Source organism: Pleurodeles waltl, chromosome 8, assembly GCF_031143425.1.
Source record: "Pleurodeles waltl isolate 20211129_DDA chromosome 8, aPleWal1.hap1.20221129, whole genome shotgun sequence".
NCBI lineage: Eukaryota > Metazoa > Chordata > Amphibia > Caudata > Salamandridae > Pleurodeles > Pleurodeles waltl.
The window spans coordinates 214,580,895-214,595,944 of record NC_090447.1 but is presented as its reverse complement, the minus strand read 5'-3'; the positions used below and the strand labels follow the sequence as shown (position 1 = coordinate 214,595,944).

General features: G+C 40.4%; 1 protein-coding gene across 1 annotated transcript in view; it reads right to left on the bottom strand.

The window, feature by feature from the left end:
• MRPL39 (mitochondrial ribosomal protein L39) overlaps positions 1-14,543 on the bottom strand; it is a 130,397-nt gene extending 115,854 nt beyond the window's left edge. Inside the window, exon 1 of the mRNA XM_069204091.1 lies at positions 14,388-14,543. Coding sequence (XP_069060192.1) covers positions 14,388-14,439 — 52 coding nt within the window. The 5' untranslated portion in view covers positions 14,440-14,543. The remainder of the gene's footprint in view (positions 1-14,387) is intronic.
• Positions 14,544-15,050: the final 507 nt, after the last annotated feature.

Sequence of the window (15,050 nt, the reverse complement as noted above, 5' to 3'; positions counted from 1 at the left end):
ATTTTAAAGCCACTACTTAGGAGATTTGAACTGAAATAACATCAAAGTACAATTACAAAAACAATGCACATTTAGAACCCCCAGTTTTAAAAAAAAAGTGTTCCTAATCACTTTTCACAATTCCAAAGCCAATGTACTGACTGCTCACTCTACAGTCCACAAAAACATGTTTTTTTGACATGGTGAGCTTCTCGCCATTTCAATTTAGAGATAGCAGATCAGCTACCCTTAACATAATTTCCAGCACGTGTTGTTATGAGGGAGAAGAAGGGGTTTGGATGAAATTGCATCTAGGGTGAATCAAGAGCCAATCCTCCTAGATCAAGCCCCATAGCGTCAATTGTTGCTAACCATTGCCCATCTCCTGCCTGCAGCCACAATCTGACCTTTGTTTTCCAACTTACACTGTTTGCAGAAGTGAGGTTGTGATGCCTCAGTCAGAAGCTCGCCACAGGTCTAATACAACGATCTGCATGCATGCACAGCACCTATGCATGCAACTAGGCAGCCCAAGGGCCAGGGACAGGGCATGCTTTTAGTAGCAAGCCATATCTGTTAACATTCAATTATGTGGAAATTATCTACCATATGGTGTGAAAGACTCTTAATAGGACCCAAGTTCTGCTCCCATTTGCTACTGTCTTGAGCTGTAGGAATAGTCTGTGCTAGATACAGACCCTCAGCAGTTCCCAACTTTTTGACTTCTGTGGACCCCCACTTTATTATTACTGGTACCAGGGGACCCCCAGTGAATCATTATTGGAATCCGGGGACCCCCACACTAAGTCATCACTGAGAGCTGGGGACCTCATCTGTTTATAATATTTAGTTTTCTAAGCACCTCCTGAGGAGGCTTCGCGGACCGCCAGGTGTACCCGGACCCCAGGTTGGGAACAACTGGACTAAACAATAAACAGTCCAAGTCGGAACAGACTAGTATTAGAAAACACTAAAAGTTGGCTCTGCAGGATGTTTAGATGAAGTTTGGCAAGCTAGACGTGGGAAGGAGATACAGCTTAAGCAGGGCATAAAATGAAAAAGTCGCCTGATTTAACATTAGAGGACTATATTATACTGCTTCAACTTTGGTACTCCTGTAACTTGGAGGAAACTCAGAAGAGGGGGCTTGATACCTGTCTTACATACAAAAATAAAATCAGTGTGTGGACTGATGCGATGTGAACCTTGAGAGTGCTTTGATTAATGCCCACACACTTCTGGCTAACAAATCCACCATACTAACCTAACAGGGTCATGGGTGACGCCTCCAATAATGAAACTAGGTCTTGAAGAGACAGGTCCTAAGAACTACTGTCCTATTTCTAGTAACCAGTGGTTCATTAAGGTTCTGATACAATTCTGTAATAATGCAGTTTCTGAAGTAGATGGAGCTGAATGGAACCATTGTGTACAGACTTTTACTATCCTGTCTTTCTCCATTCATTGACATATTATTCAGTTATCACCACATCCCTTTATTGTGTTTTGATCATTTTGTTTATTACAATTTTCTTGTTTTTTTCTAAACTGGTTTTGGAATTCTATTGTACTGTGTTCTTAACTCTTTCACTTATTCCACTGGGGAGCCGCCTGCTGCTTGTATCTTAGATACCAAGGGTCCCTGGGTGTTTCTCAATGAACTGCGCTAAAAATTGTGTCCTATTATGTTGACAGTGCAACCCCTTTTTAATTAATATCACTGTGAAAGCAAAATAAAATTAACATGAGAAATTGAACCATTGTCAAAGCATTTATCAATTGCATTTAGGATACTGTTTAAAGGTTGCTTTCTTTAAACACACATACAGTCCTTCGTATGACCTCTTGAGCTAAAACGTGAGGTTTTCTTGTCTTCTGTTTTATAATTATAAATGCAGACGTGGTGTAGGGACAGTGTTATCTCAACTTTGTGCAGTCGCACATCACTAAACCTTTGAAGCTTAGAGAAAGATTTGGTTATTTTGTAAACGGAACTTCTTTAAGATGTTTGAGAAAATAAAAGTGACGTGTTACAGAATTATAGCTTCTACACTATGAAGCTGGAATGTGACTTTTAGAGGGGTTAGGATGCTACACATGAAATACAATGTGCCCTAGACAGGAGCTTTGAAATTGAGACAAGGAGGCCCTCTTGAAGGCGCCATATCGTAAATTACTTTACCCATAAGCTTGTTTTCCCTTAAAGAATAACTACTTTTGCTGTCAATTGTATGTTTTTGCAGCTTTTTGTAGCTTGTGAAATAGTGCTTGTAATGCAAACTAATGAGCATTGAACCATTTAAAAAGCCTCTGATGACTTGATGTTTTTGAAGAGCTCCACAGTGTGTTACTGTGAGCAGAGTCTTCTGCCTATAGGCTCTAGCAAATAAACTTTGCTATGATTTTCATACCATGACTGTGTATTGACTTATTTCTCTTCCAGACAAAAATTCGCTTTGACATCACCTTTTCTGACAGCACAGATCTAAGTGTTATATAAAAGTGCACTGATTTTTAACAGCAAAATAACATATCATTTACCATTCTCCATAGGAATTCCTTACCCATCTGAGACATCTTTCAAATACTCGTTGCAGTTTACTGTGAGCATAATTGGAAGGTTGGCAATGTTCTTGGAGCATCATGTTGCTTTATCACTTAAGAACATAGGGACTAAAACCTCAATCTAGTTTTTGATTTTTACTATTTGTCCCATTAATGGTATTATTCGGCCAAACAATCGTTTTGAGTATGTTCCTCTTTTTACCCATTTTATTTCTTCTCTTTATGCGGCGTCATTTGTATTTTCGTAATCAATACACATTGTACACAACAAAAACACTGATCTTGAATTTTATGAAATATTCAGCTTGTTTTTCCTAGATGACACTACACCCAGTTTCTGAAAGAAGAGCAATATGAAAGGATGGAGATCAGAGGCCCTGGCTATTAATTTCTCCTAATGGGATCTGCTTCTCTGTCCATCTACTGGCTCTGGCTGAGGATAAACTGGCTCCAGGGACTGGGTCTCCTGAAGGGGGAGATAGAATTTGGTTGGTGTTGAGACAAATGTCCTCTTGGGAGATTCCCAGCTGCTGAAATGTGTGATAGGTTTGGGAGACTAGTGGTGAGGCTGAGACCCCATCTATGCAGCCTATGCTGGGTCTTGGCTGAAGGAATGGAGTTGTCTCTGCCATCACAGAGTATCCTTCTTCACCCAGGAAGTGCTTGCCTTGGATGAGGATATTACCAAAAAAGATCTAATGCTGGGGTTTATGTAGACTGGGTATGGAAAGACATAGGACCTCTCCAGACCTGGACAGAGCAGCACATTCATTCGATCATCCTTTGTAACCTGCTTCAGGTCACGTGATACCCACATGTTTGACCACTGTCATATTTGAACCATGGGCTGACTTCTAACATATCTCTTATTGAGGTTCGATGGGGTCAGAGATAGTCGATTTATCGTTTCTACAGTCAGCGACTGCAGTTGAGCCAATTGAAGATTGGTAGACTAGGCTTGCAGAGTGACAGTTTCGTCATTTCATCATTCCAACGGTTGGCCTTCAACCGTCCACTAGCATTCTGTCCAGAGATTCCCCAGCAGGGACATTTTAACTTCTGTATATTTCCTACCATTTTTATTTCCAATTATTTCTTACAGATTCACTGCTTGCAGTTCTCCCTTATTTTGCTGCTCCATCCTGCATATTTGAAGGCACAGTTTCTGCTGCCTTTTACCCAGAAGCTGCTCCGATCCAAATTTCAGCTATAGCCTACAGCACCTTGATATAAGGATTTCGACTCAATAGTCATAAGGGAGCTGGAGGGAGATGGATTGAGCTGAAGCATTACTTCTACACTAAATTAAGATACACTTGACTTTAAATAAGGACAGGGTGTGCTTTCAATTGGTCACGTCTCAGTCATCGGAGTTTTGGGCCACCGGACACTTGGCCCCTAAATGTACTGCAGGAACTGGTTACCTACCACCTTGAACGGAGGACACAGACATGTTAATACACACATATCACCTCACCTTAGCTGGAGATAAGGTATATAAAGGACGTTACAATCTGCTGGACAAAGTCATACATTTTTTATTTATTGTTGTGAGTTCTGGAAACTTTATCTCACAAGCATGTATAAACTAAAATTCTACTCCGTCAAACTTCAAAGACTGATTTCAGGTCAATTTAGATAAGAATACATGTAACAAACCGATTGCATAAAACAATAACATCATAGCAATAGTGACAGCACAGATTTCAAATAACATGAAAGCAGACAAACTATCATATCCTATATTTTTTGAGGATCCCTACAAGCCCAATCTTAAAGCAACAAAGCTTTTCGATAATGAGGGCTCAGTACTTTTAAATTCAAAACTTTGCACCTCGAGGCCTTACATTTTCTAGTCTGTAGGCCTGTCAACGAGATGATGTTAACTTAGGTCTCTGCAGGAAAAATGTTAGGGGAGAAACAGCACAAAACACGCTTATGTTGCTCAGCTCAAAGCCACACTGCTCTTATGTAGGGAACATCTTTGAAGCCCCAGTATCTCTCATTTTCTTTTTTGTATAATTGTTAAAGATTTGTAATTGTGTGTGAAAGGCAGTTTTTTTATTATGCTGAAGGCACCTATTTAATAAAAATAATTCTCATTGAGAGGACTGTGAACAGCTGTTTTGTGCATTCTAAACCATTCTGAAACATATAAACCTTGTGATCATATCAGGTGAGAAAAGGAATGTTAGCGTTCTCTTGCACAGTCATGTTAAAGCCTACAACTATTCTGCTTGTTCCTAAACACCATCTTTTCAAATTAATACATGAATATATAAACTAGAAGAATACTATCAAATCACATAATAAATGGTATGCAATTGCCCCATAATAATCAAAATAAATGTGTTTGCCTATTGGGAATGACTAACAACCTACATCTACTATGTAGAATATGTCTGTGAGGGGCCCCAAAAAGACATACAAAGCAAACTATATACAAAATGAGACATGCAGTATTTTTCGATGAGTGGCTAAGACAACTGTGACCATTTCTTAAGAGGACCGAGCGATCAAGGATAAGAGGGATTTTGATCGCAACACTAACGTTGCAGCACATCTCATTGCTCAATTACTTGCTATTATTGCTTTCCTTGCTTCTTGATCTAGGCCGTTCAGTGAAATTCACTCCTGCAACATTTCTTCGACTGTTCTTTCCTGAATGAGGACGATTTCTGGTTAGAAAACTATTGTTTATATCGCCGTTACAATTTTTCTGCTTTCGTTCTCTCTACAAGCATTTGTCTCTCTGTAACTATTTTAGCTCTTCGGGTTTTGCATTAAAACACACAGTAACATGTTGCAGATTTGCACTTAGATTAAGTATTTGTGACCTATGACTTTTGGCGTCTGCCAGCATAAGATAATATGGGTCGTTGGGCATGTCTGCTCACCATTGGCTTCATTATTAATAAAGAAATGACCCAGAACTTCTAAGCATATATAGGTGCATACAGTACAACATGTGGCCAACACTCCTTTCACCCAAAAAAACACATGCACAGGATTCTTCAAGGCTTTTTCACCTTTCAAATCTGCAAGACCTTTAATTACAAGTGACACAGCAGCTGCACCACCATCTAATATTAAAATTATACTTAAAACAAACTACTTGGTACCCCACACACATTCACATATACATTTACCTTGAAAATATTCACAGACGCAACACACATCTCCTCCCAAGCACATGTACCTACTCTAATTAAATTAACATCCCTCCACATCTTAATCTACCTTCAGCCTCCTCATTTCAATTTCTCTCCCTCCCTCATCTTCCTCTCTTCAAATCTTCCTCTTCTCACAATCCTCTTCCTCCTCAGTTTTATCTTCCAACTCTGGTCTCCACCCTCATCACCATTTACTCTCATCCCGGCTTTTGCTGTCTGACTCCACCTCGACTCCCTCTTCCATTCTTCGTCTCAATCTACCTTCGTACTCTACTAAGTATTCACCTCATACCCACATGTCTCTTCCCCAGTCCTGTTCCTCGCCCATCTTTCCCTTCTTTTCTGCTTCCTCCCTCACACCACTTGCTTTCACCATCTCATTACATTTTTTCCTCTATCCTCACCCCTTTCTCTCATAGTTCCCCCTTTTCCATCACTTCTTTCTGTTCCCTTTGCCCTCTGCCTTCGCCTCCTATCACCTCAAACGCTCTCTTCCATCCAGCACCCAAACAACTATCATTCTATACATGCCCCTAGCCCTTTTTCCCTGTCACAACTCATCTTATTACACTCATGCTCCCTCTCCTTCTTCTATTCTGCCAACAGGGGTGTGGAATTTAATAAAATATCTACTTGCCCATGGGACTGGTTGCTTCTTAAATCTAATTGCTCTGTAAAAAAAATAATAATAATCTACTTGTTCCTTTGGCGCCATGTAGAGCAGCGACAAAGTATGGCAGCAATCTCATTATGCAACATTTCTGATAATAGCCTCTCTGATTATACCAGGGCTACTACTATAGCAGGGCTTGAATACTTGCAATTTCAATCCCTACTATAGCAAATTCCGTATTTTGCCCCCTTTCCTCAGATCTACATACCGGGGCTGAAGGAAGCAGTAAGCAATAGTTTCAGAGCTGGAATGTCTTCAAGTCTGCAAATCTACTAGCTTGCATGTTTTAAGAATTTTCACCAACTCTTCTCTAATCTTTTCCCATAATGAGAAAGGTTGGAAATTTACTCCTGACAATGGCAGAAGTAGAAGTTCTTCCAGGATTAGAAAAAAAGTGGATGGAGGGAAAGTGAACTTGTGAATGCTCAACAGATTTTTACATGAGCAAATCTACACATGTATATTTGCTTGTGCTAAAATACAGTTCACAATTATTTTCTAGGAGTACAATTCCTGGTCTACTTCTGTAAGCTCTTGTGAATTCATGAAAGCCACAAATTCAATTCCATAGGTGCACTTTTGTGACTTTCTTTAAGGATTGGGTCCCTAATTAGGTCTGGCGTTAACAAAGACATTTTGTTTTTATTAAACTTCTATTTATCTCTCTATCAGCTGGCTTTACTCTGAGTGGTCACATTCTGCTCTTCCAAAAGGAGCATATTGGCACCCAAAGTAGTTTTGTTCAGTGCCAGGAACTATTGTGGCAATCAGTGGGGTAATGAAACTGGAAGGGGGCCCGTGCAAGGTACATGGAGGTCCCCACCTCCAGACTCACTCTGGGCAGGTGCTGTGCTGCAGGAGGGGGGTCTGGAGGGGGGTGCTGGGCCATTGTTACACCACTGGTGGCAATGTGTGCTTTTTGAGACCACATTTTTTTTCTTTTATTTGCCAGCGTTGGTTAAAATGGTGAGGGCCTGGCAGCTCCCACAACAATAAAGTATTAGAAAAGCCCTGTCAAAACAAGAAGCGCATTGAAGAAATCAAAAGACTTGCAAAAAATGTTGGGTCGGTTGGCTTTGCCAGTGCTTGTTTATTTCCATGCTTCCCATAATCTTGTTGAAAACGGTTACACTGATTTTCCATTAGGAATATTTTTTGAAATGCTAGCATGCATCAACAAATTTTACTGAATGACGTTTCAAAGAAATAGCACCTAAAATTTCCTTGTAGCGAAGCGTTATTTTTCCTACGTGCATTTTTTCTGAACATTTTATTTTGAAAGCAAACAATCACCACTCTTGCTTACAAGCTACTGCAAACATTTACATATAATCAGAGAGCATTCTAGGAGCATTATACTTAGCCTCATATTGCTTAACTTTCCAAACGTGTGTACACTATTTTTTTTTTTTTACTGGAACCACTGTCAGTAATGCAGTGTGACCTTGAAACGTTTATTTGCAGCACTCACCCTAATAATGAAGGCTTTTCATTAATGAACCATAAATACAAGTTCAAACAGCATTTAACATATGGACAGACATATTACCTCCACTGCATACAGTTCGCTTCTTTGTAAACAGGCAACCAAATGGTTTGTGATGCAGGGGGTTGGACCTACTTGTCCCAAGGATAAAATAAACATAAAAAAAGACACACCACAATCATCCTCACATGCGATAATCCACCCAAGCAGGATCTATCCAACCCACTTCCACTCTAAATTGCTCTCTGCCTTCCTCAAAATATTTCTTCAACGCATACATCACACTATGAAACACTCCAATGGCCTCTTTGGGTGCTTGAGGGCAGCCACTCAAGTCATACTTGGGGGTGGGGGAGATCATGAGACCCTGTGAGGGCTAAAGTCCAGGAACATATCTGAGCACAATATCAAATAACACCTCACATCAGACCATTCTAGGCCTATCCCATTCGTCTCTCACAAGAACTCACCCAGTCCACTCAAACAAATTTAACAACACTCACAACACCCTTTTACCACCCATGATTTCCCTGCGACAAAATACCACAATGAAACACACCTAACTCCAACACCCTGCCAGACACCACAGAACAATTGTCAGGCATCACACAATCACGGATATCCCTACCCAACAATCTGCTGATCAGAGAACCATTTTCCTAACATGTATGATTCCACTGGTATAACAAGAGTACAAACACAGCCCACCAACACCACCCACCACTTTCATAACAATCCACCATACCACACCACAGATGCCCTACTACACAAACATACCCACAAGTCGGCTGGGAAAACTTAACAGTACAACATACCTTTAACATTTGTTTCACCCTCGTAAAAAACTTACTTTATACAACCAAACTCACCACACAACTAAGAAGCCATACCTTGTGTCAATGCCACACAAACCTAAACCTGACTGCACAATACCAATCCTACGGCCCAGAAACCCAGCTTTAGTCAGTCCTGGTCTATGGACAACTGTGCCACCAATGTACATTCTACTGCACTTCCTGTAAATGCCAGCAGCAACAAGACCACTTCTGGCACCCTCATCTCAACTAAAGGAACAAAGATGGTAACAAACTGGATCTACCACCCAACACACTCCGAAACCCATGGATGGGCAATGGTCAAACCATATACACTGAAAGGCGGTTTTAAAGTAGGCTCATGTAACCTAAAAAACACTGGAGTGCAGAGCTTATTCAATAAAATAAAAGGAAACCAGGTAAATGAGCCTTCTTTGTGGTCAGTTCAATGAGCTTGTGGCACAGAGCATCTGTATAGTATGAAAGAATGAAATACTGAACAAACCGAGCTAGATAGACTGCACTCTTAGCAATAGAGACCAGGAACCCGAGTTCAGAACCCTGGGAAGCGAGTACTGGAACCACAAGGTCATGAATACATGGAAATCGAAGACACAGGGCCAGAAAAAGAACACCCGGTTGAGAACCGGCCTAGTCTACAGTCTCCAGCCCACAGCAGCGAGAAAGTAGAAGCGTCAAATGAGCAAAACTACACAATCAATCTGGTTACATCAAAACAGATGAGAACTGTGAATGTCATCCTAGTTTTGAAGATCCGGTAAAGGACTCCTAGCCAAGGTAAACCAATCGCAGATAAACTCTGAAGGCTTGTGTTTTCCAAACTCAGCACATGGGGCAGAGCAGTAACCACACTATGCAGGTTAAGTTCGGAGGAGAAGGCCTTGAAGAATGGCCTAAATCACCACAATAATATGGGTTTAATCTGGAGTAATAACGTAGTAGCTAATGAAGAGGTGTAACTTTCAAACCACCCAGTAATAATATCAGGATACAGAGGATAATGCATGCCAATTATTTTGTAGAGCAGAATGGGTATGAACACATCCAGATAACAGCATCTACATATTACTGAACGTAAAGGATTGTATCAGATTGTTAGGCACACTAGTGTTAGTTGCAAGTAACAAAAATCACTGGAAGTTTCTGTGATACGAGGTTGATGCACGTTGAAGCGCTGGAGAAAGAAATCATCTAAGGGGAACCCACTGGAGAAACAAAAGTGTGGAATAAGTGGCTCACGTTGGGAAAGTTTCACATTATGCACATGTGGCCTACACTTTTAAACCCTTATGACCTGCCTATCTTTACATCTCCCAGAAATAGAATTCGTCAAATTTTAACTGCACAATCAATTAATCAGAAATTGTGCTGGAGTCAAAAACAAACATAGCTTGTATTTGTTAAAAGCACATTCACCCGGGTATGTGGGTGGGGAGGGGGAGGGTGGAATAAAATAACATTTTTATTGTTACCCAAATCAGGTACCTGTGACCTTGGTGTCAAACTCAGAGCCCTGCTGTGCATATATTAGTCAACCGAGCCATCAGATGCTAAAAAGTACTGTCAGAAAAGCTATTAAACCCCTGTGCTGATGATCGACATATTGTAATTGCTTATTTGTAAAACTAATGTTAGTCTTTTGATGTGGCTAACGTCTGGATTTAAAGCTATATATTTTTTACCTTAATATGCAGCGATAATTTACCCCATACTTGGCACTGATAAGCAAAGTCATGGAAAAGGCGTTGATGCTTCTGGTCTACCAAGATGGGTCAATTAGCACGATTGGGGGAGGCAAAGTAGATTCAGAAACTTTGCCGCTCTTAATTCCATCAAAGGCACTCACATGGTGTTTTCAAAGTATTAGATTAATTTAGTACATATACTTAATATTACAGTAGTAATGTGACTTGCATAGATAGTAACAATATTAGTAAAATAGTATGCTTTTAGCACATAAATTGCCTCAAGAAACAATATGTAAGCCAAATCAATAGAGCATAATCAAACAGCCAAATCATTAGCCTGAGCAACAGAGTGCTCTGCACGACAGGACCAAAGTTTGATCTGTGCTCATAAATTGTGCTTCTTTAAAATGAGCTCAAATGTGCTACTGAATTATAAGTTCTAGTCTCCTGATAGGGTTTTGAACAATACAAACATGTGCACAGACCAAAAATAATTGTGACAGATTTAGTGCATAACAATATGCCTGGAACAGGAAGAAAAATATTACATGAAAATTATAACATTTTTTCTTGATTCTAATCAGGAACCTTTATCTTTAAAACACAAATACACTATGATGTTCTGTGTGAACATTAATTGCATTATCGTAACTTTCCACCAGAAGGAAAATAACAATTTTGAAATATACATACTACATTAATTTCTTTGCACAACATTTAGTTTCACGTATCCCATGCTGGACGGAAGCATCATAATATACAGGCGTCTGACAAGATTGGCACTTCTGCCAAAACAAGCTGCAGACTCAGGCCTAATTCTGATTTCGGCAGATGGGTTTCTCCGTCACAGCAGTGACGGATATCCTGTCTGCCAAAATATAAATCCAATAGGAAATAATGGGATTTATATTTCAGTGGACAATATATCCGTCACCGTTGTGATGGAGTAACCTGTTCGCCAAAATATAAATCAGGCCCTTAGCCCTTCTAATGTTACATCTGTTTGCCATGGAAGGGTACAACAAACCAGCAAGCCAGGCAGTGTAAATGAATCCACAATATGTTTCTATTTTACATAGAAAGAATCAAGTGCACATTTATTTGTCTTGCACATTTTAATACCTACTGTGTTAGCAACTATTGTTAATTCGCTTTTATCAGAGGCGAGCTGGAGGAATCAGAGGAATGGGAGTTAATAGCACTGTGGCACTCCTTTCATTAGATATAAATAGGGTGATGTAATTTTAAGAGTGTCCCTGTTTTTTCGATGCAAGACAATAGCATTAAGTATTAACCAGCCGGGCAAAGCACCAAGCATCAGATATAAGAGTAATGCATTTTAGTGGGTGTCCCCATATCACTTCGCTAAAATGAGTTGTCGCACATATTGAGCACCTCTGCAGCATTCATTGCCTGAGGTGTTTTTCTCTCCTACACAATGTCAAAAACACCTCAGGCAATGAATGCTCCAGAGGTGCTCAATATGTGCGACAACTCATTTTAGCGAAGTGATATGGGACACACAGAACTTCTCTTTAAACAGTGCCCCGAGACCGTGTGTAAGTCTGGCCCAGCAAGGTGACTCTATGCATCTGTGATCTCTACATACATACATAAGTGAAAGCATGGATACAAGTACGATGAAAGGCCTGCTGCACATTTAGGGAATGGTCTAATGCACATCTGAGGTAAATACTTACGAACATTGGTGGGTGAAGGGCTGCAAACATGAGGCTCTGCTTGGTGCATATTAGGAGGCAGTCTGGATATCTGAGGAACAATCTCACCCATATTTTCTACGGAACTCTGAATATTTGGGGCAACATGCTTGGGGCCAGCTCGGTGCATTTTGAGGGACGATCTACTGCATATTAAAGGTGATGCCTAAAGGATTTTGTGTGCAGTCCGAGTCATATGTTAGGACAATGGATGTTTGGGGCAAGGTCAGCTTCCGGTATGGGTGGGCTGGGCACAGGCCACCAATCTTCAAAGTGGCGTGTGGAGTTGTTTACATTATGGACCTGCAGACATCAGAGTCCCTCTTACTTAATTTGAATGATTCAGATTAAACTGTTCTTATTTTACTTGCAGAATGTGCTGTTTTACGCCCCATTAATCCGCTCCCATCCTCTGCCACGCATCAACACGATCTTCGGGACCACCAACAACTCGGCAATACTGTAAGCAAGCTAAGAGGGCAATCCCCGCCTTGGTGTGCGGCTGACCGGCAAGCAGAAAATGGACATCCTGCTGTCTCCTTTTATTCATTACCTACAAGGAGGGTGCAACATTCTTTCCCCCCAGGGCGCTATCCGAGCAAAGGCGTGCTCTGTTTGGGGATAATGTACATGTTTTGAGGAAGCCAAAAGTTTATTATGGTGGCCATTTCATCAGCCGATTTGTGCTGCATGAAGTGAATTTCATAGGCAGTATTTTCGCTTTTTTCGTCATGAATATCTAAAACAATCCAGAAGTTGGAGGTGTGCCACTCTAGGGCAATTATCACAGGGAAGCTTATGTCTTTAATAGGAAACCAAATCTGCATGTCCCAAAATGCAAAGATTTATTGGCAAAAAGAAAAACACAGCACAAGGTGGTGTTGCACACAATATAGAAGATAACTTGTTAATCTATTTCCATGGATTCTGTAACACAACAAGCATTGTATGTTCATGTCTAGAAGAGCTTCTTCTATAGAATTGAGCCTCAGTTTAAGGCATGCTTGTTCTGATTCTTGTCACTTGAGTGTGACTTGGGCCCGTTAGTACTCTGTTTAAGTGAGTTCATACCATGGAATCCATTTATAATAATGATAGTTCAGTAGTTTGAGACACGGCTTACAAGAGGGTTTTAGAATCTGGAGGTCACATGCTAAAATTCCACAAGACGTATATCACATTTCATTCATTTGGCACAGGAAAAAGATTGCTTGTGATGCGTTCCTTGATGGTGATATTGTCAAATGCATGACACTCCTTTAAAAATGTAATACCTTCTGGCACCTGCCGTTTTTTAAACTTTTATTTGTGCTATTGATATATCAGACTGATAATAAATTATTGTTTGCAAGTTCTATACTTTTCAAAAACAAACTAACCAAGACAGGTTGCAGCATGTGAAGGTAAGAGAGAGATGTGAAGGGGAGGTGCTAAGCACATGGTGTGGTAGCTAGCTGCATACTACAATGTAATGTTGGATAAAAATGCATATCATGGAATACAGAATGGAGTTTGTTAGCCAGCAGTTAGTTGCTGCTAGTTCCTGATGGGTAACGTGCTTATAATAAATGCTCTTCCAATCACCTAAAATCCTACTTCACAGCGTCTGTCCTCGTTACTAATGGCATAATTGCCAAGCAGTCCCACGTACAGATTGACTGATAACCTTCACAAGATTCCTTGCATTGTGGTCTGTTTTAAGAGCACTTTTAAAATATTACGCTACCCAATAGTGGGTAAGGTGCAATATTTATTTACTTTCAAGGGTTTAACTGCTTCGTTCTACTCACGATAAATTGTCACTCAAAGTGTCACACATAAAGCATTAAAATGTCACACACAGGCACACCAAAATATGGAAACGCCACACATAAGCAAACTCGGCATCTATAAGGAATAACATTTTAAATAGTAAGCTTTCTTAAACTGCCATGCGGAATCGCAGTCTAATGTCTCAAACACCTTTTACAAGTAAATGTCAACAAAAAGGTAACCTTCAAAGCTACACGAACCCAGTTCTTTCAACTTTTCTGTATAAAATGCAGCGATGATTTAGCAATAACACATGCAGCATAACGGCCGTCAGCATCTGTCGGTTAAGAGCCTGAAACCTATAACTCTAATAAACTGTTTGAATACTGAATGCTGCATGCTTTTGCTCTTGGCATTCGGGAAATGCACCAAAGCATAGACCCTAGAAGCAGCAGTAGAGCCTGTGCAAGGTCTCAAGATGCCGCCCGCCTACAGCTCCTTCTTGCTAACAACTCACTTCGCTGTATAAGACGAAGAGCCGAGCCTCCGCCCGCCATCCTGCACACCATCAATGACACTTCAACACAGAAAGTATCATCCTCTGCTACCCATGCTGACGCTGTGTACCACACTAAACCGTCCCCCTCAGGAACGCGGCCTAAGAGAAAGCTTCCGCCCGTCTAGTGACGTGTGTACGTACACATTCTAGCTAAATGTTCCCCGGCAACATAGGGACTGGAAACACACCTCAAGTGTATATGTTGTTAATAAAGTCTTGAGTCGAAAATATAAAACTCAACATTATTAAGCGATCTGTAGCAATGTTTTAGTTCAGAGTGGTTATTAATGTAAAATCGAATTCTAATTTTCTCTCAATTTTTAAGACAAAAGAATTAGTTCGGGTACGGTTAAAAAAAATGCTTTTCACAGGAAAGCAGTCGCTTCTATGAAGCTCTATTTACTCGATAATGAAAAAAGACTTCCAATATGGTTACTTCATCAAGTACAGCTTTCTGGCGTGTCAATTGAGTGCGTTTCATTTGTTAAGATGCCCTTCAACGCTTTACCTCACGCGGGTCGTTCTCTAGTTCTATGGCAGGCAAGTCCTTCTTTGATGTCTACAATTGATTGTATTGAAAGCTAGTAAATACAACGGCCATCTTGAGAAAAACGTAGTTCG